This window comes from Montipora capricornis, chromosome 7 (genome assembly GCF_036669925.1).
Source record: "Montipora capricornis isolate CH-2021 chromosome 7, ASM3666992v2, whole genome shotgun sequence".
In the NCBI taxonomy this organism is placed as follows: Eukaryota; Metazoa; Cnidaria; class Anthozoa; order Scleractinia; family Acroporidae; genus Montipora; species Montipora capricornis.
Genome location: NC_090889.1, coordinates 43,987,565 through 44,015,454, shown reverse-complemented (window position 1 = coordinate 44,015,454; position 27,890 = coordinate 43,987,565). Strand labels below are relative to the sequence as shown.

Here is a 27,890-nt window from a genome sequence, read left to right as displayed (position 1 = left end):
CAGGTTTTGTCTCTCACTCAATTTCTCTCAGCTTTACACCGATTTTCATTGAAAGTTTCTCTTCTTCTCCTTCTTCAGCTTCTCTCGAGGCTGCCTTCGCTTAACTTTCTCAAGTTTCATCGCCTCCTCTCTCGTGCTCGTTCCTGCTCTTTTTCCTGTTGCTTGTCACTATCAGGGAGCTTAAGTATGCACATTTTTGAGACGCAGACGGCAACTGGATGTGTTGTCCACGTCTCAAAAACGCACGTTGCCAAATACAACACTGCCATGTGATTTCCTGACAAGGAAAATTGTCCAAACACTCCTGTCCCCAGAGGCTCTCCAGCTTCCCCACCTCCACCCCAACAATCTGTGCGGGCGGGCATACATGACATCATAACCAAAATTTCTCGCATGAATAGATTTCCCAAAAAATATTATGCATGGTGCTCCGCTGGTACACTTCACGGGCCTGAGCTCAGCTTATTATAATAATAATAATAATAATAATAATAATAATAATAATAATAATGTATTAGAACCCCATTGCACGATGGCCACTAAAATACAGTACATCACACACAAAAAGCCTTTCTTACCGTTTCGTCATGAGTTATGGTATCCAGCCCTTTCAGAATTAACACTAAAACAAACAGAAAAATACACTATTACTTGCCAATCAAGGCAGCCCATATCACAGCATTTTGAGGTGTTTACCAAAATTTTGAAATTACAGTAAGAGAGGTAAGTGCACAGTCATGACTTTTTTAGTACTAATGAATTCTGTTACCAATTAAGATGATTCTGAGCAAAAAAGGCTACTGTTCAGGTCAGTTGTCATTAACTTGAAAAATATCCCAATAACTTTTTCAAGACCCTTTAATTACTCCAAACTTTCCTGTTGACAATGAAATGCTGAGCCAAACTCCTTAAAAGCGAACGTAATCGTAACTTGTTTTGTAAAGCAGATTTTAACAGGCAATTGTTATGCTAATTATCTGATGAGTTCTAGGGCTACTGTATCATTGACTTGAGTGTAAGTCGAGGGCAATTTTTTGGGCTGAGTTTTAGGTCATGAAAGGTCGACTTATACAGAAGTAAGTATGGTTATGCTGTTTAAAACTTTAAGAAAGCTGTTTGGTGATAGAGTGTTGTAGAGTCAATGCTAGTAATGGTACAGTTTCTTTATAGTGTTGAAAGTGGTTCAAGCCTCCTTGAAATGGTTCAAATTGATCGGTGGCCTCCTCTAAGCAAATACAATGCAAGGAATCACTCCATCTGATACATGTAGCAATGTTTTTCAGCAGAGGATTTAAAGATGTCCCCCCGAATTGTTTCAGACAACTTCCCAGACACCTACTGTAGTTGTAGTAAAACAACAGGAGGCAGAGATCTGGGCAATAGCTTGAAGCTGAACAGAAAAAATGCATTATGAATTAAAAAAAGCCTGCTTGTACCTTTACATGGGTTATTGGTCAGAAGGTCTTTGTCATCTATGAGATCTAAATGTACAAAACAACAGATAAACATGAGTTTTTAGAACGGATTTTTATCACATTTCACTTCCACTTTGATAATAATACTACAGTCAAAACAGCTCAAGCGTTCCTCTGACAAGAGGATTCACGAGTTCCTTATTAAAACTTTGATTTCAGCAATCGTTTCAATAATCTGGTCGTTGGATGAATGATGCAAAATTCAAATCAATCCTCAGTTCAAAACTCTAATTTTGATTGGATTATTGATCGTTTCCAGTGCCAGGCTGGCGTGAGAATTTGACAGGTGTACCAATTTGCTTTATCTGCCAACATCATAACAAGAGTGATTTAACTTTCTTTTTAAATTCATTTCTATGTTGAAAACTGGTAAGATTACAGAAAGGTACATGTAATGTTGCTAGAGTGAAATGACCGTTGTTTGACAGATTATGCAAATCAGTAAACCTGTGAAATTCTGACGCCAGCCTGGCACCAGAAGCCAGCAATATTCCAATCAAAATTCTAGTTTTGAACTAAAGCTTGATTTGAATTTTGCATTATCCATCTGACAATCAGATTATTGAAATGATTACTGAAATCAAATTTGCAACAATGAACTCATTAATCTGCTCGTCTGAGGAACGCTTGATCCATTTTGACTGTAACTTTAAGTACTAACCAAGTGCAAGGTCATTCTGGGGAATATTGGGCTCAGGTTGTGGCAGTGTGTGTGAAGTCCGTACAAAAATGACTGACGGCCAATATTCCCCAGCACGGTCCCTTGAAAGCGAGGTTAGTAAGTTGTTTGTTATGTGGCATCGTTTGCTTGAGTGATCGTACACTAGGGAGTTTAAGAAATGACAATGGCTATGGCCATGACAATGCCAAAAAACAGTAATAGTATTGGTTAAAAGAGGAAAAAATGATCTTGCAGCACGAGCGGCATACATTTTAGTACATTTCTCTCTCATGCTCTTCAAAACAACACTGTAAAAATGACCATTTTCAGGTTTTGATGACAAAGTGGACAAACAACAGTGAATCATTCTTTCCTTCTCTCTCTTTGCTTCAAATGCGTATGTACCAATCTGGTTGTACCATACTTCGCCCATATTGTACAACATAAACAAGATGGAAACATCAAACTAATAGTTTGAAGTGACGTTTTTGTCTCCGTAGCCACCGTGCTTTCTTAAACTCCCTACTCTCTCCCCACTGTGCCACTAGAACTCCTGAGGAGCTTGGTTGTTTATCTGGGTCTTGGATGGACAACCCATCCTGCTGGTCTGCAGGCTCCACAAAGTCATGTGCCCACAGTTTTTTCCCTCCACATGTATTGAACATTAGAGAACTATAATAGAGAACTAAAAAAATATGGCTTGGGTATACCCCTTTTGAGATTAAAACTACTGCATGTGATCTACATGATATTAATCTTATTAACCCATTGACTCCTGGGAGTGAGACTTGACAGATTTTACTCTGCCTAATGCCAGACAATTTTACTTGTCAACTCAGGGCTTGAAGTTGCAACCAAGACAGTCACATTTGCAACTGAATATTTTCCCTTTGTGACTCAAATATCTGGAAAAGTCGCAAATTTGCGACTTGTTTTCATCTTCGCTCTTTCGAAATAAAAGGGTTGGCAGTTGCCACTTTGCTGCTCTTTTTACTCAAACAAATGAAGAAATGACAAAATTATTTTGTTTCTTGCCTTGAGATTTCTTTCAATCTCAAGATAGCATAATTGTAGCATAATCTCGCTGCAATGTTACCATACTCTGTTCAACGCCACACGATTTTACTTGTCAATGGGGAACCCCCAGGAGTCAATGGGTTAATATTAATCAGAAGCAAACCTGATACATCCTTTGGTGCTCCACATTTAAAGCAACTGAGACGTCTTTTAGAAGAAAAGTTCTGGCCTCCACACTGTAAATTGAAAATGTAAACTGTACAGTAAAACTTGTTTTTAAAAACGTTATGGCCAAGACCGCAAGAATTAAAATTCACTAATCAGCAAATAACTCCGGTGCAACAGATCTGAAAACTCAGATTTGAGATACACTGCATAATTTTGTTGACAGTTATTATATTACAAAATTGTTCTGGTTTTTGTCAAAAATAATAATCTCACACAAACTTGCATTAATTTTGAGCCTTCAAAAATTTCATGCAAAAAAAAAAAAATTGAACATACTATAACCCTTTGACGTCCAAACCGGTCTAAACTGGCCAGACTTACTCCGTCTAACGCCAGACGATTTTACTCGTCAATGGGGAGCCCCTGGGAGTCAATGGGCTAATTTACTGGTATGCAATGAACTAATACAGGCCCTAGTCATTGGAAACAAAATTTGGAGGCAACATTATTTTGACATCCAGTTTTCATTCAACAACACTTACATCAACAGATGCCAGAGAAAAAATTTTCTAACAAGTACTGTAAAAGTACACATATCAATTACCCAATATAATAATGATTCTTCATAAATTATTTTATCATGAACAATTTACTTATAAATCCTTTTAATTTTTCCAATAGTACTCATGTATCCCACCTTGCTACATATCCAGTCTTTTTCAATAACTGCATTTGCAGCTGTTCTTGGGCGACTATAGTCGATGCACACTGTGTGTCCACGAACATAATATCGACCCTACATGGATGTAGCAAAAGGAACAAGTGTTAGAACAGCCTCCGCCTATTAAGGTGATCCCTCAGTATTGCACTGCACATCCTGTACTACGCATATGTTGGTCAATATTTATAAATTGGTCAAGTTGGTAACATTGTAAATATGACGTAAGTCAACCATACACGCTGGAAACACTGCACAAAAACAGCAACCTCAGCTAAATTCAAATACAGTACACTAGCAAAAATGTCAACCAGCCATTTAAAGTGAGAGAAAAAAACACTGTATATACAATTATTTATTGTGTACTCTTGCAATAAAATATTCAATCAAGTGAAGCGATGATCCTCACAGTTACATGTACAGTGTATGAACACAATTTTAGCAATTGCATAGAGAAGCCTGAAAAATTCAGGACTTCAACGGGGTTTGTCCTCGTGACCTCTTGATGCCGGTGCCAACTGAGCTATGAAGCCACTGATGTTGGGAGCTGGTTATTTCTGTGGGTTCAAATGTTCCTGTGATGAACGAATCAACGAATGAAATGATACTGAAAATGAAATGAATCATCTATTAATTAAACTGCTTAAAACATACCCTGTGTCGCTCTTTCCACTCTCTGGCTTCAAAGACACTTTTGAATTCCAAAAAGCCAAATCCTCTAGAATCACCTGATATAAAAAGTATTTTGAGAAATAAATATTGAGACAGCCGGTAGGAAGGCCTAAGAAAAAGTGGAGCTGGTGGGTGACAGAGGATATGAATACAATATTTATTGGGAATACAGGAATATACATGTATGGTACAAGATCGACAGATGTGGAGTACAGTCATCGTCCGTCCTACCCCAATGGGAAAATATGGATGTTAAATGACAATGATGATGAAATACTGACTCAGAAGTAAAGGTACATGTATGAATGCTGTAAGACTTTTCCATACAACCTGCCTGCAACTTATTCTAAAATAAAGATTTTGAGTTGGTTGAACTTTTGGACTCTTGTAACCAATGTTAAGATTTATGCAATAACATGTACATTACAAAAGGAAGTGATGCTCGCACTTAAATTGTAACTGGACAATTTAACCAATAATTACCAGGTATTGCCTGTTATAGACAGCTCAAAAATTAAGGTGGATTCCACTTGAACCCACCCCACTTTTATTCGTCAGAAGTCACAGGTTCAAATGCTGTTGAAGCCAACTCAGTTATTGCTCAGGTGTCTACAACAGTCACATGCTTAAATTGTCCACTTAATTAAGTGCAAGAATCACTTCTACAGTAACTTTTGTCTATGACCTGCACCAAATATACAGATTTATTACATGTACATTGTAGCTCCGGGTTTCCATTAATGTACGAAACAATTCCTTCTTCAGTGTAAACAGGAGTCCATCCATTTCGCAAGGACATTGGTTTAATACATGTAGGTGTTAACACAGATAAGTCGTGTCAGATGCACACAGAATGACAAGAAGGCGAAATGCGTTGCACGTAACAAACACGGGCCAACCGATTCCCACTTTCTTATCTTAGCTGAGGTCAAAAGGATTATGCTCTATCTCCCCCTAAGTCTTTGGCAGTCATTACTCTGGCAACATGCAGATGGTGAAAGTAAAGACTGAAAGAGTTGTGGGTTGCGAGGGTCCCATGTGGTTGCAGTTCTCACACAAGGCTCTGATGGCTGCGGTGATGCCTGGCCAAAATACTGTTCTTCCTGCACGTGCAGTGGTTGAAGTCACACCTTGGTGTGCTGAGTGGAGTATAGTTGACAACGAAATGCCCAGGCGAGCTGATCAAACATGTACACAAACACAATCAGAACTTGTTTTGGAAAGCTAGAAAGTTGGTTATTATGCAGATTTTTATAGGCAATTGTTATGCTAACTTCTAAATCTAGGGCTACCAACCAGCTTTATTTGTATCACTCTAGTATAAGTCAAGGGCAATTCTTGGACTGATTTTTTGGTCTTAAAAGGTCATCTTATACACGAGTAAATACAGTATAGAGCGTTTCTACTCTCGTGACCAGCAGCCATATTTGAATACTGAAACAAACGAAACTATTTGCATAAAAATAGAGTTAAATTCCCAGAGGATTAATTTGGTACATCATCATGGCCGCCATTCCTTTGTGTTGGAACACCAACATGGCAGCCGTGACGTCATATGGTAACACTCTATATTCAAGATCTTCCCTAGATCACACCACAAAATTATTTCATATGAAATAAACAAGTTGTACTTAATCTACACAAATACTAATTTTTACCAGATCTGTGCCGAACAATTCTAATATCCAAAAACTCTGTGCCATCTCTCTGAAGAGCTTCAATCATCTAAATTCAAAATAGAATAATATTCTTAATTCAGTCAAGATTAGTTATGTGGACATTTTGAGTGAAATGTATTGTACAAAATACAGTGTATGATCATGTTTAATCGAACCGGTAAACGAACATGAAAATGAAAGTTACAGTAGATGGATCATTGATCACAGTTACATTCATGAGCAACTTACTGTAGCAATGCAAGCAAGGCTGAAAATATGCAAGCATCAACTGAATTCAAACACATGAGCAAATTGAACCCACAAATGATGAGCTCTCAGCTGGCAAAATAGCTCAATTGGGATTGGTAAAGCAAGTACAGTGCAATCACATGGCCATGGATTCCAAACCCGTTCAAGCCAGGATCTTTTAGGCTTAATCTCACCTAATCTACAGTACCGCTCAAAAGTAAGTTACCACCCACGTGCAAGACGAGTCTCATCTCGCGAGACAAGTGTATCGTCTCATGAGACAAGTCTCTCGCCTCTTGAGATGAGAGTCTTGTCTCTGGAGACGAGACTTTCGTCTCACGAGACAGTTCGAAAAAATGTTAAGTGTCTGCATAAAAAAAACTTTCTTAAGATTAACATGTTTATGAAGACACTCGCGCTTCAAAACATAACACTTGACCCTAAAGTTTTAGGTCAAAATGCGGTTGGCGGTGGTGTATTATTGTATTTGCGTGTCTGCATCTGCTCGTGAAATCTGCATACATGTACTTTAAACCAAACTTGATTTTGAGAAGTTGGTGGTGGTGTATTTATTGTCTTTGCATGCCAACATTTAAATCTTAAATCTGCCTGTGAATTTCTACTTACACATACTTTGATTCGAAGTTGCTCATCTAATAATATTGTGGTAATCCGTCTAATATTCATTTTATATAATTCAAACTGTATTATTATTTTCTTTTATTAACATCTCATCAACTTACATCCTCTTCTTTGAAGTCCTTGTCCAATCCATGTAATATGACCACAGATGTTGGTTCATCTTGTTGACTGTCCATCCACTTTCTGTCATCACCATCCCTGTCTCGTCGATGGTGTCTACTGCGGGAATATTCCCTGTCCTCCAAATCTCTATCACGATCACTGCGATCATGCTGTTCATGAACAATATTGATTACTTAAAAATAGTGTTATTTATTTAATCTTATTGAAGATAAAAAATTAAGTATATTTATTGGTTGTAATGGAACTGTTTGACTTGAGAAACCGCATGTGTGCGTATGAGAGTTACAAAAAAGGAACTTGTAAAAAAATGATGTAAAGTTCTTTTCCTTGATTTAACAACAAAACCTTGAAAATGTTAGTATCAAGAGGGCTAGGGAAACCACTAAAGATCAACATGCACTTCCTTCATCAAGCTACTGAAATTGATTTTTTCTTGCAAATAAAACTGAATGCCAAAAAGTAAAAGTCTAAATTTACAAATTAAACAATGACAGTAAAAAACAAGGAAAATTTGTACAACTTCATCATGGTGATGATCGTCTGTATCACTCCTTGGTCTGTTCCATTCTTTACTATATCCTGCACGATCCTTGTTGTCGTAGTCCCAGTCGCGATCCCTCTCATGTCCTCTCTCACGATCTCTATCTTTGTCGTAGTCTCTGTCACGTGATCTCCGAAAATCTCTTTCCCGGTCAAACTCATCATCACTATTTCGGTTGTAACGATCTTTGTGCCGATCTTCTCTGTCACGTTCATAGCGATCACTATCACGAGACCTATGCCTCTCTCTGTCGCGATCTCTTCCATTTCTATCTTTTCCACAGTCACTATCACGGCTTCTGCCAACATCTCTTCCACGTTCTCTTTCTCTGCAATAATCTCTATCACGACCAAATGGGTCAGGCCCATCCCTCCGCCTTGATTCTGGACTTCTTCGCCTCTCGTCTCGTGAGTCTGTCCTTCCATCCCTAAATCGACTCAACTCACGGCCAATGTTGCGTTCTAGATCACGGTCTTTCCCATCCTGAGTGGAGTAACTGCTTCTGTAGTCTGAACTTCGTCGCAGATCACTGGAAGGCTCTGTAATCCTGCATCAGTATTTCAAACCAAGGATGCAAGCCATAAGTATTAATGAAATATTGTTTTAATGACTTTACTCACCTTGGGAATACACAAACAATCTTTGACTTTCTGATCTTTTCGACACCCAGTTACTTACAGTGTACAGAGCACTGATGGCACATAATGGAAATTTCTGAGCTCAAAGGCAGCATTATCCAGACAAGCAAATTTCTCACCAAAAGTTTGTGCTGGTCAGAACTTGGTTTTTGTTTTTACCACACCAAATTTGTTGATGAAGCACAATGCTTGGTGCTCTTTCAGCACTTTTACATGTGGGCAAAATGAGTGAACACCCCTTGCCAGCCAAAATACGAATCCATCACAATCGGCCAGGTATTATTTCTAGCGATGTGTTTACAGTAAAAGGACCTTGTGAAAGAACTTTAAATTATTTCGACTTGTCTTCTCTACATGAAACCTAAAAGCAACACGAATCAGATAGATATAAAGTTCAGAACCTTTCAGCGGTGTCTTGCCGCCTTTCGTCCATTTTGCAAGCGTCTGATCTAAAAAATTGAGGCGATGGATCCCTCGATAGACGAAGAACAACCTAGAACTCTTGTTCGAGCCACTGTGCGTGACCTGCAATATGAGGATAAATCAAAACTGCTCAGTAAAAAGATCTGGCGTAGATGTCGCGGTTCACTGCGGCCAACAGAACCTTAGACGAGGACACAAAGGACACGAATCCGACGAAAAAAGGTTGCGAAAGAAAGAGTCCGCGGAGGTACACGTCCACCCCGACGCTGGGCGATCAACTCTAGCTCTCCGTGCTTTCATGCTCCCAACTTAAATGTCGGTCCTAAACCACTCTGAGCTCAAAGCCTGCAAATAAAGAGTTTGTTGATACATTTGTCTGCAATTCCACCTCAAGTGAATACAAACCTTCAAGTTTAGCAGGAAACTGTAGCAGAATTTCAACCCGAAACCATAATATTTTCACGGCACACGAGGGTTTAGCGAAATTCAAGGGGGTAGCAGTGGGTGGTTACAAAGATAATTTGACTGGTTACAAAGCTGGTTTCTTGCGCATGTTCCAAAATAAAAACAAGATGGCGGACGACGTAAAGGATGATGGTTTGAAGGTATGGTACGAAAAAGGGGATTTTTCGAGTACATTCTTCTCCGTTTGAGGACATTCACTTTTCCCGTATTATCTGTGTTCAACTTTTATGAGGTGACATACATTTTATCGGTAGAAGGAACATTTTATCGGTAGAAGGAATTTTATACATTTTATCGGAAGAAGGAAAGTTGCATGTTCTGTAAAATCATATAGCGGCTAAACTACAGTGAAGCGACTAGAGACAGCACGTCACCCAAGCCAAAACGTTCCAAAGCATGCAAAATTGACCATTTGTGGGTTTGTAGCACTGATATACACTGTTTAATTTAAGCCTACGCACTTGTTCAAGAATGGTTTGCTTTTATAAAATGTTTGTTTTTCGTCCTTTTTTTTTAAGTATGATGTAAGCCACCCGTCATGTAATTTTCATGAAATTTTGAGGGAATAAGCGTGGGTGACGCGCTGTCTCCGGTGTCATGTAAACTATAGGGCCACTTAGGGATATATGTTAGTGCGGCTCGGCCACTCGCCAGTCAAGACTGAAGAGATTGTATATTTGCTGCTTGATGGCTCATCACTTACGGATCATGTCAGGTAGAGTGTCTCGGCAGCCCGCCACTCAAGAAGAATGGGTGTATCTGGCTCGACAGCTCATCACTTACGGGTCATGTTAGATTGATAGAGTGGCTCAGTAGTTCGCCAGTCTAGAAGAATGACTGGATGTGAATTGAGGGCTCGTCACAATCGAGTCAAATTGAAGATAATGTGACCCAGCGGCCTAAGCGCTCGTTTCAGTGATCTGGCCTGAGCACTCTTAAAATTTTAGCTTTCAATTTACGGTTTGGTTTACTACACTTTTTACCAGATTGTGTGACAAATATAGCACTCGTACTGATTATGCCTAAGTGCTGTTTCAGTGATTAGGTCAAAGCAGTCCTACATGCAAAAGTTTGCTGTGTAGCATTCTTTGAAAACCCAATTTGACTGACGACCCATTGAGCCATTCAAAGATACAACTTACTTGTTCTTTAAAAATCAAATTTGACTGATAAGCCACCAAGCCTGCCACTCAAAGATACACCTAACTAGTTCTTTAAAAATTCAATTTGACTGACGAGCTGCCGAGCCATCGAGCCACTCAAAGATATATCTTATACTAGTCCTTTAAACATCTAATTTGACTGGCAAATTCAATTACGGCTTCAAAAATGGCCCTGTATTCTGTAGTTGCTCCATTATAGCAAAACTTTTTCAGAACAAAACTATAGCTTTTGTCCATTCCATCAAAAATCCACACTTCCAATGGTTGAGATCAATGCATTAAGAATTCCCCCCGGCCCACCTTGGAAAGTAAGTATCCTTATTTACATGTACCCTTGGATTTTTAGAGTAGCTAGTAGCTAATATCTCTGAACTGTGAACAGAACAACTTTTTTTTTTAACAATCCCAACTTGCCGGAGGCAAACCAGTTGGAACAATCCAAAGATCAAATATCAAAGCGCTGACAAAATGACTTGTCAGAAAAAGTTTCGTACATGTACTTCCCCTTACAAAAAAGCACCATACCATACGGCCCATTGTTAGAGGTGGGGGGGGGGGGGGAGGGAAATGAAAATATTATGCTTCTAGAATCAATCTATTATGCTCCTAGAATCATCCAGTAACCAGCAATCCCTGGAACCCAGGGACTGGTCACACTCAGTCTGATATACATTGTACAGTGGAAGTTTGGAAGGGAGGGGGGGATGCAAAAGTCCAACTGGACAAGCATGGCACAAAGTTGCTGGCAAAATGTGTGATGAATTGCCACATGGTTAGACGACTGAACGGGCGTGCGCCTTTGTCAAACACTGATGACCTCTCTAAGATGATCAACTGAGCAAGACCACTACCACACTTTGTTGTTAATTTTGTTAAACTGCATTTAAATTTACAGCACAAAGAGGTAGCTCGTATATTTAACAACTTGCCTGAAAGACAAGCAAAGGTCAATTACTTATTGGCCTCACAAGAGAAGGCGGAAGCTGCAAAGGTGAATCAGAACATTACATAACTGTATAACCAGATTGGATCATTGAATTTTGCGGCTGGTATTTTTTACAGGTCACAGGTCACCGGTCAAAGGTCATTGTTTTACCAATATAGAAAATTTCCTACACATTCATAAAAGCTAACCTCAGGTCTAATTAGGCCTAAAGAACAGTTTTTTGGCCTAAGGTTAGCTTTTATGAATGCTCAGGATACTTTCTATATTGGTAAAACAATGACCTGTGACCTTTGGCCTGTAAAAAATACCGGCCGTAAATTTTGCCAGTCTAATGGTCAGTCCTTGAATTTGCATTGTGCTTGTTTCTTTTGAATGCAGGAAGAGAAGACAAAGAAAGATGATGTCACCTACTGTATCTGCCAAACAAGTGATACCAGCCGCTTCATGATGTAAGATTTTGACAAAAGTGATTGGTGCATCCTACATGTGTACCTTCCTGGTTGCATTGTCAGTGTTCATAAAGTCTTCATCGTCATCATCATCGTATAATGATTATTATTACATGTATATGGAGGAGAGTGTTTTACTGGGAACTAAACCACTCGTAGATTCCATACGCCACTACATCCGGGACCCGAGTGGCCTATTTTCCGTATGTCACCTTTGTGAGTGTCGTATCGTTCAATGACGTCACGATTCCCGCCTTTTTTTTTCCGGCCTTTTTTATAAAGCGCAGCCGTATTTGTAAAACTTGACTACTTTGAAACACAATGAAATCGGAATTTATCAATATTTAGTCTCCATATAATAAAAAGAACATTACACGTTGGCTCGAAGATATGAATTTTATGTTCTCGTGGCAAGAACAATATCTCACTCGTTTGCTTCCCTCACTCGTGAGATATTGTTCTTGCCACTCGAACATAAAATTCATATCTTCTCGCCACCGTGTAATATCCTCTATATAGCAACCTTCATATTTTACTGACAATACAACATTGAGTGCAAAAATGAGTTTCCAATTTCAGACTGCAGTATTTGTGGCTAATGAACACTAAGTCCCTGCCTCTTGTTAATCTTCCTAGAAGAAAGCATTAATAATTATTTTCATCAATTATTAAAGGAAAAAAGTAGCCAATGCTTTTCATATCCTGTTGGCCCTTACTGAAGGCATTCCATTGCTACAGTGTACACGCACTTTTGGGAAGTAAAACGTCAACTAACCCTATACTTTGTCTCTTCCATCATCCCTACCATCATTAATAAAGCCACTCTGACTGCCTCAGGCATAAGCCATCTCTCTCCTCTTTCTGTTCTGTACATACACTATGATGAACATGTATTAACCCTTTGATGTCCAAACTGGTCTAAACCGGCCAGACTTAGTCTTTTACTCTGTCTAGCACCAGACGATTTTACTCGTCCATGGGGAACCCCTGGGAGTCAATGGGTTAATTATTATCACTTTCTAGGGCATTTTTGGCACATTTTTGGGGGCTAAAATGGAGAATTTGGTGGGCTAAAATACATTTTAGTATGAAATTGTGCAATAATATTAATTTCAGCACTTACAAATACACTTTATGGAACTTTCCTTTCTTCTCTTAAAATTTTTGAAAACCCAAATGGCAAGATTTTGTAATTTCTTGCCAGCTTTGCTTGATGTTTTATTTTCATTGAGGGAAAATAAAAGCCTTTCAACTTCTAAACACCGGTGTCTGACATTTGCAGACTGCAGACTAACCCTAAATTACAATTACGGGTTCTTAGACTTAAATAATGTTTATCAGCGCTATTTGAAATGGGTGCTTAGACTTAAATAATGTTTATCAGTGCTATTTGTAGGCAGTCTGCAGTCTGCAAACGTCAGACACTGTGTAAACACCCGCGTGATTGTTCTAGACTGTTTTGTTGTCTTTTAAAAAGTTTGTATTTCTTAATGACCTCCAGAGTGATAATAACAGTAATACAGTTTATGTTCTTGGGCATAAATATGTTTTGGGCCCTCCTCAGAGCTCATTTTAACCGTCACGTAGTGACCCGGGCTAAAATGGGTCTGAGTCAGGCCCAAAACATATTAATTTTTATGCCCACAAACATAAACTCATTCTATAATTATTGTTTTAGTACTCCATTTCTTTCACTTGTCACACCTCATGAGTTAAGAATTTCAAAATATTATTGTAGTGTAATCATTCATGGCAATCATGTCATGCACAGTGTACTTAATTAGCACTTCCTTTGTTTTACAGCTGTTGCGATAAATGTGATGAATGGTTTCATGGGGATTGTATTGGTATCACCAAGATGGAAGCAAAGGACATCAAGCAGTATTATTGCATACAGTGTTTAGGTTGGCTGGTTACCTTTTGTTGTCTTAAAAAATAACTTTTTATTGCAATGTGTAATTGAACTGTAATAACTACGTGCCAGCACAGGTACATGATAAGATGCATCATGCACCACATTATTAGAAGTACCTCTTTACCCTTCTTCTTGTTCTTGTTCTTCTTCTTGTTCTTCTTCTTGTTCTTGTTCTTCTTCTTCTTCTTCTTCTTCTTCTTCTTCTTCTTCTCCTCCTTCTTCTTCTCCTTCTTCTTCTCCTTCTTCTCCTTCTCCTTCTTCTTCTTCTTCTTCTTCTTCTTCTTCTTCTTCTTCTTCTTCTTCTTTTCCTTTTCCTTCTTCTTCCTTTTCGTCTTCTTCAACATCATTCATGCAGGGTTTGACATCTGCTCATCTGTGTCATTAGCCAGTATTGCTCATAAGTTAGTAGCCTACATTGTAGTTCCTCTGCGTGCTCCACACTATCACTTCACGGCACTTTTACAACAGGGAAAGAATGATGGCAACTGCACTTGCAGGACAAAAATGGTCTTTTACTTTGACTCATACAATTCACATTGAAAAAAATGACTGTTTCAACACAAGCAGACAGGATTCTTTCCTTCTTAGACACAGGTTGCGATGATAAAGAAATTTGCAAAATTAGTAATTATAAATGTTTGTCTCTTTTCAGATAGTGATACAGATCTTTTCATAAAGTATCGAACCAAAAAATCAAAACCAGAAAGGACAGAGATGGTAAACTCAGGGAAAAAGGAGAAACAGAAAATGAGCAAAGATGAAGTGAGATATGTGACTGTTGTTTAAATCTTTGCAGATGAGCCCTATTAACCACAATGTTGCTGATTGCAATTGGGTGCCTGAGACATTCAGGAGCTTAGAATGCAATTGGCAGCCAGCCCCTAGATGAAGAGCCATGACTTGAAAACAGGCCCCTTTCACACTGATAAACAAAAAAATGCAGCTGCTCTAGCAATAACAAACACTAAAAACACCGTTTCCTTTTTATCCACTTATATTTCAATCAAATTCAGAGATCTTCTGCGGGGTGACTAACTAACCATTAACATACATGTACAATGCTTTTTAAATTGCTGTATTGCCAAGCCGACGTGCATGCACTGAAATGACTACCATTTTAAAAGTCTAACGGAAAAATGTTACATTATCTCCTGTGTGCACCCATGCACGTCTTTCTGTTCTGGGCATAGAAACCACCATCCTCATTCAGTCCCTGTGGCTTCAATGTTCCCAATTTGTACATCCATTGTCCTTCCTTGTCACGCAACTCTTTCTCTCCCTTGACCCTGTCTATCAACTATATACTCACATGTTTTAAACCTAAGTGTCCCAGACTATGAAACTGTTGGTAAAGAAAATAATCATTACTCTTATTTTCCAAACACAATCTAAAATGTGCATTGATCCTACTCCTGTGATTGTGAAAACTTAACCTAAAATTTGTGATAGAGGATTGAACATACTGAATGCCACATTTCCTACAAGTAATGAGATAGATCACATTGAGTTGCAGTTCAAGTCATAATTTATGCTGAATTCCTTTCCAGTGGATCTACGGCCAAAAGTTCTTCCCACGCATAGCAAATCACAAATTTGGCAGCGATTGCTATTACATTTTGATGTGCCTTTTACTTCATCCTTGGACACAAACCAAATAGTCTGAGAGCAATATCAATTTAAAAAGCGTATCAGTGTGCACACGTTGCTTTGGCAATTCAGCAATTTCAAAAGCGTTGTACATTAACGGTTAGTTAGTCGCCCTGAAGAAGATCACTGGACATGATTGAAGTATGGTTGTTGTTCTGTTCTGTTGTTTCATTGATTGTTTTTGTCACTTTCCGTGAAAAGCCACTTTAGGAAGTGGTCAATAATTTAAGTATGTAATTGTATGTTGGATTTTAATTACCACCATTTTACTTTCAGAGTGATCGGAAGAGGTCAAGACGAACATGTGGAGAATGTGTCGCTTGTCTTACCATGGAAGACTGTGGCCAGTGTGACTTTTGCAAGGTATTATAAACTGCTACAGTTGGGTCTCAGCTCTAATGATTATGGAACTAAGGGATACATGCAAATGACTGATTGGCTGTTTAAATCATTGACTGACTGAGATTTGGCTGACTGTAACGAATGGCTGGCTGACTGACAGGCTGTCTTGTTGGCAGGCTGAGCTGAAAACTAGTGGGCTGACTGATTGACTGACTGACTGACTGACTGACCAATGTCCAACTGCATGACCCACAAACTGACTTTCATAAAATACCCAAGTTATTCTCACATTTTGATTGGTTCTTGCCTATGATCTATTAGAGGACAGATGCCAATTGACATCAACATCCGCTTTTATGCGAATAAAGTTTAATTCTTTATTACACGTATATAAAACAAATAGATTCCATTTTGCTGTAGGTCTTTTCAGTAATAGATGACAGAAGGCGTCAAAATGGGATGCAGGGATGGAGCAGTGGTGAGAGCACTCGCCTTCCACCAATGTGGCCCGGGTTCGATTCCCAGACTCGGTGTCATATGTGGGTTGAGTTTGTTGGTTCTCTACTCTGCACTGAGAGGTTTTTTTCCAGGTACTCCGGTTCTCCCCTCTCAAAAAAACCAAAATTTCATTTGATTTGCGTTAACTTGTTAATTTCAATTTACAGTGTTCCCAATTAGTGCCCTACGGCGCTAGAAGATTAGACACTTAAATAAAGTTCCTTTCACCTCGCCTATTGCCTCGTGTGCTGCTTTTTTGTTGTTACCACATTTTGACGTTATCTGTGATCTATTACTGAACAGACGCACGGCAACATGGAATCTATTTGTTAAACAGATTGATTGACTGATTGATTGACTGACTGACTGACTGACTGGATGAAATGATTTGCTGGCAGATCCACTGCCTTAACTGACTGACTGACTTAATAAATTCATGGATCTACTGACTGAATAAAATGGAAGAACTCTTGGATATTAAACAAACATTTTGATGAGGAGGAGGATGATAATGGCGATGGCTATGTAAGGTAAAAGGTAAAGTCTCTGCATACGAGCCAGAAGGCCCATTAGGCCGGAGCTTATCCTGATTTCCATGGCATGAAGTGACTAGGAGTATTTCTGCTCCCCCCTGGATGGGATGCCAATCCATCCCAGGGTTACCCCCTAGCATTAAATTTGCTGGTACCCATTTATACACCTGGGTGGAGAGAGGCACCGTGTCTTGCCCAAGAACACAACACAATGTCCCCGGCCAGGACCCGAACCCGGACCACTCGATCCGGAGTCGAGCACACTAACCATGAGGCCACTGCGCCTTCAGCGATGGCTATGTATATGTGATATATCTATGATAGTAGTGATGATGATGATGATGACCGTCTTGGTAACCATGATGTAAGGTTACTAATAAGGCCTTGAAGGCCTTTTACAGGTGTTTGCATGACCACATACATGTGACAGATGAATAGCTGCAATTATTGTATTGATAAATTGAATAGTTTATGATGGACCGTAAGCTTGCATCACATACTGGTTACTTGATTTTTTTGTAGGATATGAAGAAGTTTGGTGGGCCAAACAAAATGAGACAGAAATGCCGCTTGCGCCAGTGCCTTGTCAAATCAAGAGTGAGACCTCTGTTCTTCATTCCTTTCTTTTCTTTTTTTTAAATGGTTCATTTATGCATGCATTCACTGTGACTTGTACTGGGGCTTCCCAAATACATGTACAGTACATGTACACATAAACTCAATTCTGTATTGCTGTTGGGTGTCATGTCGTGAACGATTAGTGAATGTTACATCTATAAGTCATTGCAAAAGGATGTCACTTACCGGCATGTAAAAATTAGATGCATGCCCAACTTTGATCTCCGGCTTGAAGTGTCCCTTTAAGTCTGTGCATTTGGTTCCTGTTTCCAACAAATTATAATAATAGGCCATTTCCAAGTTCATGTCTGCTTCCTCTTCAAGGCGAGTTTAAGTGCAAAGTTATTGTTAATTGAAAATTAGTTTTCAATCACATGTAAAGTACAACTAATTACCACTACAAAACCTTTGCACTTAGACTCGCTTGAAGGAGGAGGCAAACATGAACTTGGAAAAGGCTTATTATTAGGTCAGCGTTTCTAACCTTGGGTATCCTGTGCATAGGGTGAGCTTTTGCAAATTTTAGTTTTTTCGTTCGTCAGCTTTTTAAGCCAGGGCCATCTTGAGTTATGTCATATGTGCAAATAACAATTTAAACAACTCCAAATTGGATGCCAGAAATACTAATAAATTGTAATTATTGGACACCTGCACCATTTGCACATCAATCATATGTACTTGGATGGGGTTTTTCTTGCTGTTTCTGTTTTCTTACTGTTTGCAAAACAAGGTATTCAAAGATCTTTTATCCTCGCATTTAGTTACAGTTACAATTAATTAGTAATTGGACTTTGTGTCATACAATTCATGGGTAATTATGCTCATAATTTCAAATCGGCCAAGCATGCGATTTTGAAATTACTTGCCTGATTATTCCCTGAATTGTATTCCACTTACGGTAGTCCTATTACTTTTATTAGTTTTTTTCCGGTGTAATAATATACGTGAAAAAATGTGATTACCTATACTAATAATATTTTTTATTGTGAGTGCATTAGTTAAAGATTGTTGTTATATGAGATATTGGCCCCTTTCTTACATGAACATGTATTGCAGATTTGCCAATACAAGAGGAACTTTCAACTTTCATTTTATATCTTGGTCTACATAGCTCTGAGTTTTTACTGTAGCCATTCCTGTTGTTATTTACCAGGTCCTTTTGAGAGGAGGTACAATATACAGAGACATGTTGAAGGAAGAAGAAGCTAGAAGGGAGGGGGACCCTTTTTTCGATGTCGAGGTACAAAGCAAAAACTATTCTTCAAAAATAGTTTTCTGTTTGCAGTGGTTAAATGTTGTGTTTAATTTTTCTTTTATTTCTTGATTTTAAGTTGTCATTATTTCTTTCTCACATTATGTTTTCTTAATTTTATAATAAAATTTCTTTTTTATCAATGGTTGTATTTTTGAACGAAAGGGAGAAGTGAAACTCAAACTTCCGTGGACAATTTAAGAAAGTGCCTCTTAAAGACACCTTAAAAATTCAGGTTGCTTTAACAGGATTTAAACCCATGACCTCTGTGATGCCGGGGCAATGCTCAAAATTTTTTATTTTTTTTTGAAATTCCCAACAATTACATTTATTCAACACAAAGAGCATAGCTTACAAATTACTTACTTCACTTATTCAACTGCACTTACATTATTGACAATAAGAAACTTAAGCTACAAAACAGTATTTACACTACTTTCAATAAACAATACACAAAATATACAAAACACTAAGCACTACTTACAATGCTCAAATACCGTAACTGAGCTATGAAGCCACACAGTTGGGAGCAGCTCAATTTGTTGGGCTCATTTGTTCCTGTGAAAGGACTCAAAATGCAGTGAATGAAAGAAATGTATGTATTCGAAGCGCACGTTATAAGTGATCCTCTGAACAATTTAATCTATTCGCTCGGCAGGCGCCCTGTTAAGTCTTGTATAAAGTCCTTTTTTTCATAAAGAAAACATGAGCCCTTGGACTCTGAGGAAATTTCCAGGTCCATTACACCACCAGGCCATGGTTAGCACAATGTGTCAAGTGTGAGGACCTGTAAAAACGCATCCCTTTCAATGCAATGCTCTTTCTCATAGACCTGTCAAGTCATAACTATTTTACCTGGCAATATAGTAATAAATTGTATCCTTTTGGGTAACGTACAAGGAATCCTTTATGGTCCTTCATGACCGTTAAGAATTAAATGAATGTGAGGTGTTTGATGTTCGGGTTTGCCCTTGCTGAAAACAGTCTTGATGTATCTTTTATGACATAGAATCTTACACCCAGAAAGCAAAGAAGAGCAGTGAAAATGAAGCATGCCAAATCTGAGGGTAGAAAGGTTTGTAACTTAACAAGGCTGTTACAAGTCTTGCTTATCCTTTTTTATTGCAATTACATGTTAATGCAAAAATAAGTTAGCAAAGGAGTTTGAGGGCAGAAACAACGTTATTGGTAGGAAGCCAATCCTAGTCTGCGTAGCAAGTGTTTCAGTGGGGAAAGACCTCATGTAAATACCCACCACGTACATGTTGATGAAGGTAAATGGACGTAAGTGAAGGTAGATGAAGGTAAATGAACGCAATTTTGAAGGTAGCTGACGGTAGCTGAAGGTAAATGAACGTGAATGAAGGTAGATGAAGGTAAATGAACGCAATTGAAGGTAGGTGACGGTGGCTGAAGGTAAATGAACGTGAATGACGGTAGCTGAAGGTAGCTGAAGGTAAATGAACGTGAATGAAGGTAGATGAAGGTAAATGAACGCAATTTTTAAGGTCGCTGACGGTAGCTGAAGGTAAATGAACGTGAATGAAGGTAGCTGAAGGTAGCTGAAGGTAAATGAACGTGAATGAAGGTAGATGAAGGTAAATGAACGCAATTGAAGGTTGACGGTAGCTGAAGGTAAATGAACGTGAATGAAGGTAGCTGAAGGTAGCTGAAGGTAAATGAACGTGAATGAAGGTAGATGAAGGTAAATGAACGCAATTGAAGGTAGCTGACGGTGGCTGAAGGTAATGAACGCGAATGAAGGTATATTAAGGGAAATGAACGCGAAGAAGGTAGCTGAAGGTACATTAGCTGAAGGTAAATGAACGTGAATGAAGGTAGATGAAGGTAAATGAACGTGAATGAAGGTAGCTGAAGGTAGCTGAAGGTAATGAACGCGAGTGAGGGTATATTAAGGGAAATGAACGCGAAGAAGTTAAATGAACGTGAATGAAGGTAGATGAAGGTAAATGAACGCAATTGAAGGTAGCTGACGGTGGCTGAAGGTAATGAACGCGAATGAAGGTATATTAAGGGAAATGAACGCGAAGAAGGTAGCTGAAGGTAAATGAACGTGACTGAAGGTAGATTAAGGTAAATGAACGCAATTGAAGGTAGATGACGATTGCTGAAGGTAATGAACGCGAATGAAGGGATATTAAGGGAAATGAACGCGAAGAAGGTAGCTGAAGGTAAATGAACGCAATTGAAGGTAGATGAAGGTAAATGAACGCAATTGAAGGTAGATGACGATTGCTGAAGGTAATGAACGCGAATGAAGGTATATTAAGGGAAATGAACGCGAAGAAGGTAGCTGAAGGTAAATGAACGTGACTGAAGGTAGATTAAGGTAAATGAACGCAATTGAAGGTAGATGACGATTGCTGAAGGTAATGAACGCGAATGAAGGGATATTAAGGGAAATGAACGCGAAGAAGGTAAATGAACGTGAATGAAGGTAGATGAAGGTAAATGAACGCAATTGAAGGTAGCTGAGGGTAGCTGAAGGTAATGAACGCGAGTGAGGGTATATTAAGGGAAATGAACGCGAAGAAGTTAAATGAACGTGAATGAAGGTAGATGAAGGTAAATGAACGCAGTTGAAGGTAGATGACGGTTGCTGAAGGTAATGAACGCGAATGAAGGGATATTAAGGGAAATGAACGCGAAGAAGGTAAATGAACGTGAATGAAGGTAGATGAAGGTAAATGAACGCAATTGAAGGTAGCTGAGGGTAGCTGAAGGTAATGAACGCGAGTGAGGGTATATTAAGGGAAATGAACGCGAAGAAGGTAAATGAACGTGAATGAAGGTAGATGAAGGTAAATGAACGCAATTGAAGGTAGGTGACGGTGGCTGAAGGTAATGAACGCGAATGAAGGTATGTTAAGGGAAATGAACGCGAAGAAGGTAGCTGAAGGTAAATGAACGTGAATGAAGGTAGCTGAAGGTAAATGAACGTGAATGAAGGTAGCTGAAGGTAGCTGAAGGTAAATGAACGAGAATGAAGGTAGATGAAGGTAAATGAACGCCATAGAAGGTAAATGAACGGGATAGAAGGTAGATGAAGGTAAATGAACGCAATTGAAGGTAGCTGACGGTGGCTGAAGGTAATGAACGCGAATGAAGGTATGTTAAGGGAAATGAACGCGAAGAAGTTAAATGAACGTGAATGAAGGTAGATGAAGGTAAATGAACGCAATTGAAGGTAGATGACGGTTGCTGAAGGTAATGAACGCGAATGAAGGGATATTAAGGGAAATGAACGCGAAGAAGGTAGCTGAAGGTAAATGAACGCAATTGAAGGTAGATGACGATTGCTGAAGGTAATGAACGCGAATGAAGGTATATTAAGGGAAATGAACGCGAAAACGTGAATGAAGGTAGATGAAGGTAAATGAACGTGAAAGCTGAAGGTAGATGAACGCGAGTGAAGTTAGATGAAGGTATATTAAGGTAACTGAACGTGAATGAAGGTAAGTGATGGTAAATGAACATGCCATTGATTTAAGGTACATGAAGGTATATGAGGGTTATTAAGGAACGTGATTGAAGGTAAGTAACCATGAGTGAAGGTAGATTAATACGGATGATGATAAATACATATGGATGAAGGTGAATTGATATAGATGAAGGTAGATGAATGTGGATGACTCGGGGACTCATGGTGGGTATATACACGAGATCTCTGCCTTTCCGTGGGGTTCTTTTCGATCTTTTGATCGAGCAAAAATTGGGGCTCTCGACCCATTTTTTTATTCGGTCAAGACGTCGAAAAGCCTAAACCTTGGTCTTTTTCTTTTTCCAAGAAAACGCTTGCTACGAAGGCTAATCCAATCCCAACCAATGTCTTGGCTGACACACTGACTGACACGTCGGCCAAGAGTCAACCGACAATCGACCAACAGTTGGCCAACTGTTGTAGTGACAACCAATGAAAAGAACTGGCCACTCCACTCAGAGAAGCCAGCAACTTTTTTCCTAAATTGAAAAAATGAAGACAAATTCTTTCAGACCTAAGTTTACAAATCATTTAGACAACGACAACATGAAGTCGTCTGAACATGGTCGTCAATTTTGCTTTTGAGATGTGGCGTTCGGGAGCATACTTTTAAAAAATGGCATGCCCCCAGACACCGCTAGAGAAATGGGAAATAAGGCCCCTTGTTGATACAGTTGGTCACTGCACTCAAACCAGCTGCCACCAACATCAAGTTCTATTGAAACCCCATTCACATGGAAGTGCAGAATCTTTGGGTACTGTCCTTTTGTCAGAATTGGCTGGCCAGACCTGTCAATGACGTATGCTTAAATATGTTACAGAATGCAAAAGTGGTTATAGAGTCTGAGTGCAATACGGACGTTGCTATGGAAACAAAGCGATGGAGTGATTTTGTTGAGTGTATAGTAGGTGCGGTTTACACACACCGTGGTAAATGACATTTCCCATGTAAATTATCCCGCGGTGCCTCATACTTGGGTTTTAGTATACCGTGTTAACCAGCGGTCACACGTTACGAATATTACCGAGGCAAAAATAAATCTCACGCAATCCATAGGCAGGAAATTTAATCACAACATTATCAGCATCGTGATTGGCTCTTGTACCCCGGCCATCAAAACACCGTTCCAACTTACCACGTTAAATGTCATGACCGCTTCGTTTGATCTTTTTGACGTATCCATGGAAATTTACCACAGGAAAATTACCTTGGGAAATGTCGGTCACACGCACCAAATGCACTTTCCCGTGGTAAAAGGGTCATTTACCGCTTTGGGCAATCAAGAAGGACGGAGACAATCCAGCAAACCAATCAAAACTCGAAGTAATTACACGTAGCCGACACAAAGCGCGGGAAAATGTGCACGCATGAGCCGCGATTGGTTTTGGTTTTACTTCTGATTGGTTGAAAAAGTGGCGCGAGAACTTTGAACCAATCACTGAGTGAAGTAATGTAAAACCAAAGTTATTATCTTTTTATTTTCGACACTCAATTGAAAACCGCTCTAAAATGCTCTTTCAAAACATTGCTCGTGCCCATAAATCACGAAATGCAGGCACGTTCATACGATTTCCAATACTACTTTATAGAGTTAGTTCTTCCGAATGCCCGGTGTGGCCGGTGAGTGCTGTCAAATGAAAAGCATCCTTCAATACAGTTGCATGTATTAGAATGGTGAGGGTTGATTTTAAACAAAGCACTGGCCTTTTTTGACAGCCCTGAGCAATGCAAATGGCAAAATATTTTTCAGGAGAGACTAAGACAACCCAGTGAGAGGCCACGCAAACGGAAAAGAATCTCATCTAATGAGGAGAAGACAAGAATGTCCATTGACTATGCCGAGGAAAAAGAGAAGGATGAAGTTCCCCGTCAGTGCTATGGTCCAGGATGCGCCAATGCAGCTCGCGTTGGCTCTAAGTATTGTAGCGATGAGTGTGGAATACAGCTAGCAGTCAGGTAAAGAATGCCTCTTACAAACCGAGTTGAAGGTCCGTACTTTGAGTTACAGTACGAGGATCTGTAACTTACAGTACGGACTGAGATAACGAGGTTAGTCGGGAAGATATTTATTATATCTCTGAGGTAATAAGGCATGCTGGGAAAGGAAGCTAGTTGAAGTCAAGTGGAAAGTAAAACTATCACAAACGATTAGCATGTGTAAGAATCTGAAAAACAAATAAATCCCATTGGCTTTTTGAAATAGTTGCTTCCAAGATTCAAGCAGTTTCACAAGTTTATTTCACGTAAAGCCAGGGGGCCAGTTGCTGGAAGCCTGATTAGCACTGGCGGTTGGTTAAAAGGTATCAAAACTTAAAGGTTTCCACGGTATTAATGTAACACCGGTCAGCACTTCCTATGCTTCAAGCAAACCGGGCCGGCTTTGAGTGTAGTTCGCAAGTTTTTCCGCATTCCCCTCTCCACTGTTGCCATTGTTCGAGCTCTCTTGGCAAGTTTTCTACTGAACCCTCTATTCGATATATAAAATGTGCTAGCCCAGATATAGAGTACAAATCATTTTTAGCTACTTTGGGAAGTGTATTGTTTATTCCCTTGGGTGGTGATTTGGGCTTTCGAGATGTTCTTGCCCTCTGTTCATTATGCTTGTTCGGTTTTATCAGACAAGTAAACAAAGGTCAAATTACCATTGTAAAAATATTGGATGGCTGACCTTTCAAGTGTTAGCCCCTTTTTCGAAAGAATTGGTTGGAGCTCATTTATCGTATTCAAACGTTTTACCCGTTTCATTCTTTCATCTTCTTTATCGAAATCAAACGTTTTATTCATCCGTTTTGCCTTTTCATTCTTCCATCTTCTTTATCGAAATACGTTTTATTCATCCGTTTAAAACATCCTTTTTAACCCGTTTGGTGCATCTGTTTCGTTAACCCCAAAACACCTCAGTACCTTCATCTAAGATACAAGTGTTATAATGTCAGCATAATTGCACATCTTTACACAGTACATATCTCAACGACCTACCTATATAAAAAACTGGATGAGTTTTGTTATGGTGCTGAAATGTCACTTTTATAAAATAATTGAGGTTCGAGGTAATTTTTAATTGAAATGCCCCGTACATATACGGTGTAGATAGTGGCACCAACGTTTTTTTAAGGGATTAAAGAGGTGAGAAAATGCTTTTGTTTCTGTTTAGACGTATACAGGTGATTTTGCCTCAACGAATGTCAGAGTGGAAAAATACACCAAGTTATGCTGATGCCAAGGCTGAGGAAACTCAGAAGGAATTAGCAAAAAAGAAGCAGGTATTTGTAATGTAATATAATGTAGATGTGTCACATAAAATTCTGTGTGATCATTGAAAATGAAGAAGAAAACACTTACGTGGCTTAAAGATAAGAATTATTGAGATATTCTTAATTTCATGTTTGTAGTTGACAATTTAATATTATGGGATCAAGCTGTGCATAACATTTAGAATCCTGCAAACCGAGGAGTGTTTGTCTAGTTGAATAGACCTTTTCTTAAACCCCATTTACACGACAGGAAAAAACGGCAAGGCAAGGATGAAAATTGGCAAGGGTAGCTAACATTTTGGTAAGGCAAGGATTGTTTACACATGCATCTTTTTATCCTCGCTAAGGTTGTTTTGGGCAAGGCTATTTTGCTCCAGGCAAGGCTTAACGTTATAACAGAGCATGCGCACTTTGCAAATTAAAGATGGCATCGAGCTTGTTGATGTTCGTTAACTCCTTGCTAAGGAAAAAAAACGAGGCTGAAGAGAAACGACGACAACGTGAAATAAAGAAACAGAAAAGTGAGGAACTGAAGAGGAAAGAGAGTTTAATGAGATACCGTGGCTGCCGTAGGAAAAAAATGTTTCTTTTCATGCTCGCGATGTCAACACTAATTAACCCTCCAAGGGAACGAAACATCTGGATGAATCCTAAGTCAGATGACTGGTTTAGAATGGCTGACAGTACCTTTACTCAAGAGCAGTGGTATGAGAATTTTCGTGTCACAAAAAATACGTTTACGTTTATTCTTGGTGAAATCGAACATGAAAGAGCAACACATGACACTCCAATGCGAAAAGCCGTTCCAGCGAGGAAGAAGTTAGCAATGATACTCTACTACCTCGCCTCTACGTCCGAGTACCGAACGATTGCAAACCTCTTTGGAGTATCAAAGGCATTCCTTTGTAATTCCATCAAAGATGTGTCTTGTGCCATTATTAAAAGTCTGCAGGGAAGATTAATTTACATTCCAAAGAATGACGAGCTGAAATCTATCCTTGAGACTTACAGAGAAAAATGGGGTTTCCCAATGTGTGCTGGGGCTATTGATGGGACACATATCCCTATTATTGCACCAAAGGAGGACCACACCGACTATGTAAACAGAAAAGGTTACCACAGTGTTGTCATGCAGGCTGTGGTAGACTGTAACTACCTTTTTAGGGATGTTGTCATTGGATGGCCAGGTAGTGTTCACGACGCTCGCATCTTGTCAAATTCTAGTGTCTATGAGAAAGGGAACAACAAAACATTGTTCCCAGATATTAGAGAAAGGATTGGGGATCAAGATGTTCCGATTGTCATACTCGGTGACCCTGCTTATCCATTGCTGTCTTGGCTTTTGAAGGCATATCCTGAAAACCCGAACACTCCCCAGAGCCAAAGGGTGTTTAATTACAGATTGAGCAGAGCGCGCATGACAGTCGAAAACACTTTCGAGCGATGGAAGGGTCGCTTTCGCAGATTTTCCAGGAGGATAGATATGGAGGTACGTGGAGTAGTCAACTTAACTGCTGCATCCTGTGTTCTTCACAACATGTGTGAATTACAAAAAAATGAATTCTTGGAAGACTGGATGGATGGAACAACTGCACTTCTTCAGCCTCAGTCACCTCCAAATGAGCTTGAAGGAAGAGACGATGCCACAGACATTCGCTCAGCATTTAAGACCATTTTTATATCTCAAGATGGTGAGAACATTGGAACAGGGTCACAACCTGTATGCCTAATGTAATGGAAATTTATGGTACCAAAAATTTGGTGTACTGAAAAATTGTTTGTTACGAAAGGGGCACACATTCCTAGCAACTTGGAAGAAAACTTGAACTGTCAAATATACACAACAGTCAATGAAGCTTTATTGAAACCGTCAGTTACGTTGTTAGCAATGAAATTAAATGTTAAACACAACATAAGAAAACAGGAGAAAAATAATCAGATGAAGGCTTATTACTCTTATGAAGCTACTCAATAATGCCGTTCTTGATGTCTATAATTTAGTTTCCTCAGTGTACATATGTTGAATCTAAAAATGTCAGTTTTTTCACGAAGAAAAGACTTGTGTTCATGAACTGTCAAGGATTACCTGGATTTCGTTTGGTAAAGCGCGTAATAACTAAGGTTTCGAGTATCGCGTGGAGAACCTTTTTTTCAAATGTTAAATACAAAGTAAAACAACTTTTTAAAATTAATATTAAAACACTTGCAGTTACCTTGACTATTTCGAACGTAAAAGACTTAACAAAACGTGACTGTATGACTTGCAAAAAAAGCCTTTCATTACAACGGTATGTAGCTGGACTCTGATGACGAATATGAA

The 27,890-nt window shown here is 39.1% G+C and overlaps 2 protein-coding genes across 3 annotated transcripts in view; one reads left to right on the top strand and one right to left on the bottom strand.

The window, feature by feature from the left end:
* The window catches only part of LOC138057257 (RNA-binding protein 5-like), a 62,553-nt gene extending 53,065 nt beyond the window's left edge, over positions 1-9,488 (bottom strand). For both annotated transcript variants that reach the window (XM_068903298.1, XM_068903300.1), the window contains exons 1-10: positions 9,391-9,488; positions 8,964-9,087; positions 7,904-8,471; positions 7,362-7,532; positions 6,370-6,436; positions 4,694-4,767; positions 4,019-4,117; positions 3,317-3,389; positions 1,437-1,481; positions 579-622 (exon numbers count right to left, since the gene is read on the bottom strand). In XM_068903298.1, coding sequence (XP_068759399.1) covers positions 579-622; positions 1,437-1,481; positions 3,317-3,389; positions 4,019-4,117; positions 4,694-4,767; positions 6,370-6,436; positions 7,362-7,532; positions 7,904-8,471; positions 8,964-8,995 — 1,173 coding nt within the window. In that variant the 5' untranslated portion in view covers positions 8,996-9,087; positions 9,391-9,488. The remainder of the gene's footprint in view (positions 1-578; positions 623-1,436; positions 1,482-3,316; positions 3,390-4,018; positions 4,118-4,693; positions 4,768-6,369; positions 6,437-7,361; positions 7,533-7,903; positions 8,472-8,963; positions 9,088-9,390) is intronic.
* A 50-nt stretch (positions 9,489-9,538) lies between these two features.
* LOC138057252 (CXXC-type zinc finger protein 1-like) overlaps positions 9,539-27,890 on the top strand; it is a 29,041-nt gene continuing 10,689 nt past the window's right edge. Inside the window, exons 1-11 of the mRNA XM_068903294.1 lie at positions 9,539-9,590; positions 11,509-11,604; positions 11,938-12,008; positions 13,812-13,912; positions 14,576-14,685; positions 15,847-15,933; positions 17,466-17,540; positions 18,715-18,801; positions 19,823-19,888; positions 24,067-24,272; positions 25,471-25,579. Of these exons, the coding sequence (XP_068759395.1) occupies positions 9,558-9,590; positions 11,509-11,604; positions 11,938-12,008; positions 13,812-13,912; positions 14,576-14,685; positions 15,847-15,933; positions 17,466-17,540; positions 18,715-18,801; positions 19,823-19,888; positions 24,067-24,272; positions 25,471-25,579 (1,041 nt within the window). The 5' untranslated portion in view covers positions 9,539-9,557. The remainder of the gene's footprint in view (positions 9,591-11,508; positions 11,605-11,937; positions 12,009-13,811; positions 13,913-14,575; positions 14,686-15,846; positions 15,934-17,465; positions 17,541-18,714; positions 18,802-19,822; positions 19,889-24,066; positions 24,273-25,470; positions 25,580-27,890) is intronic.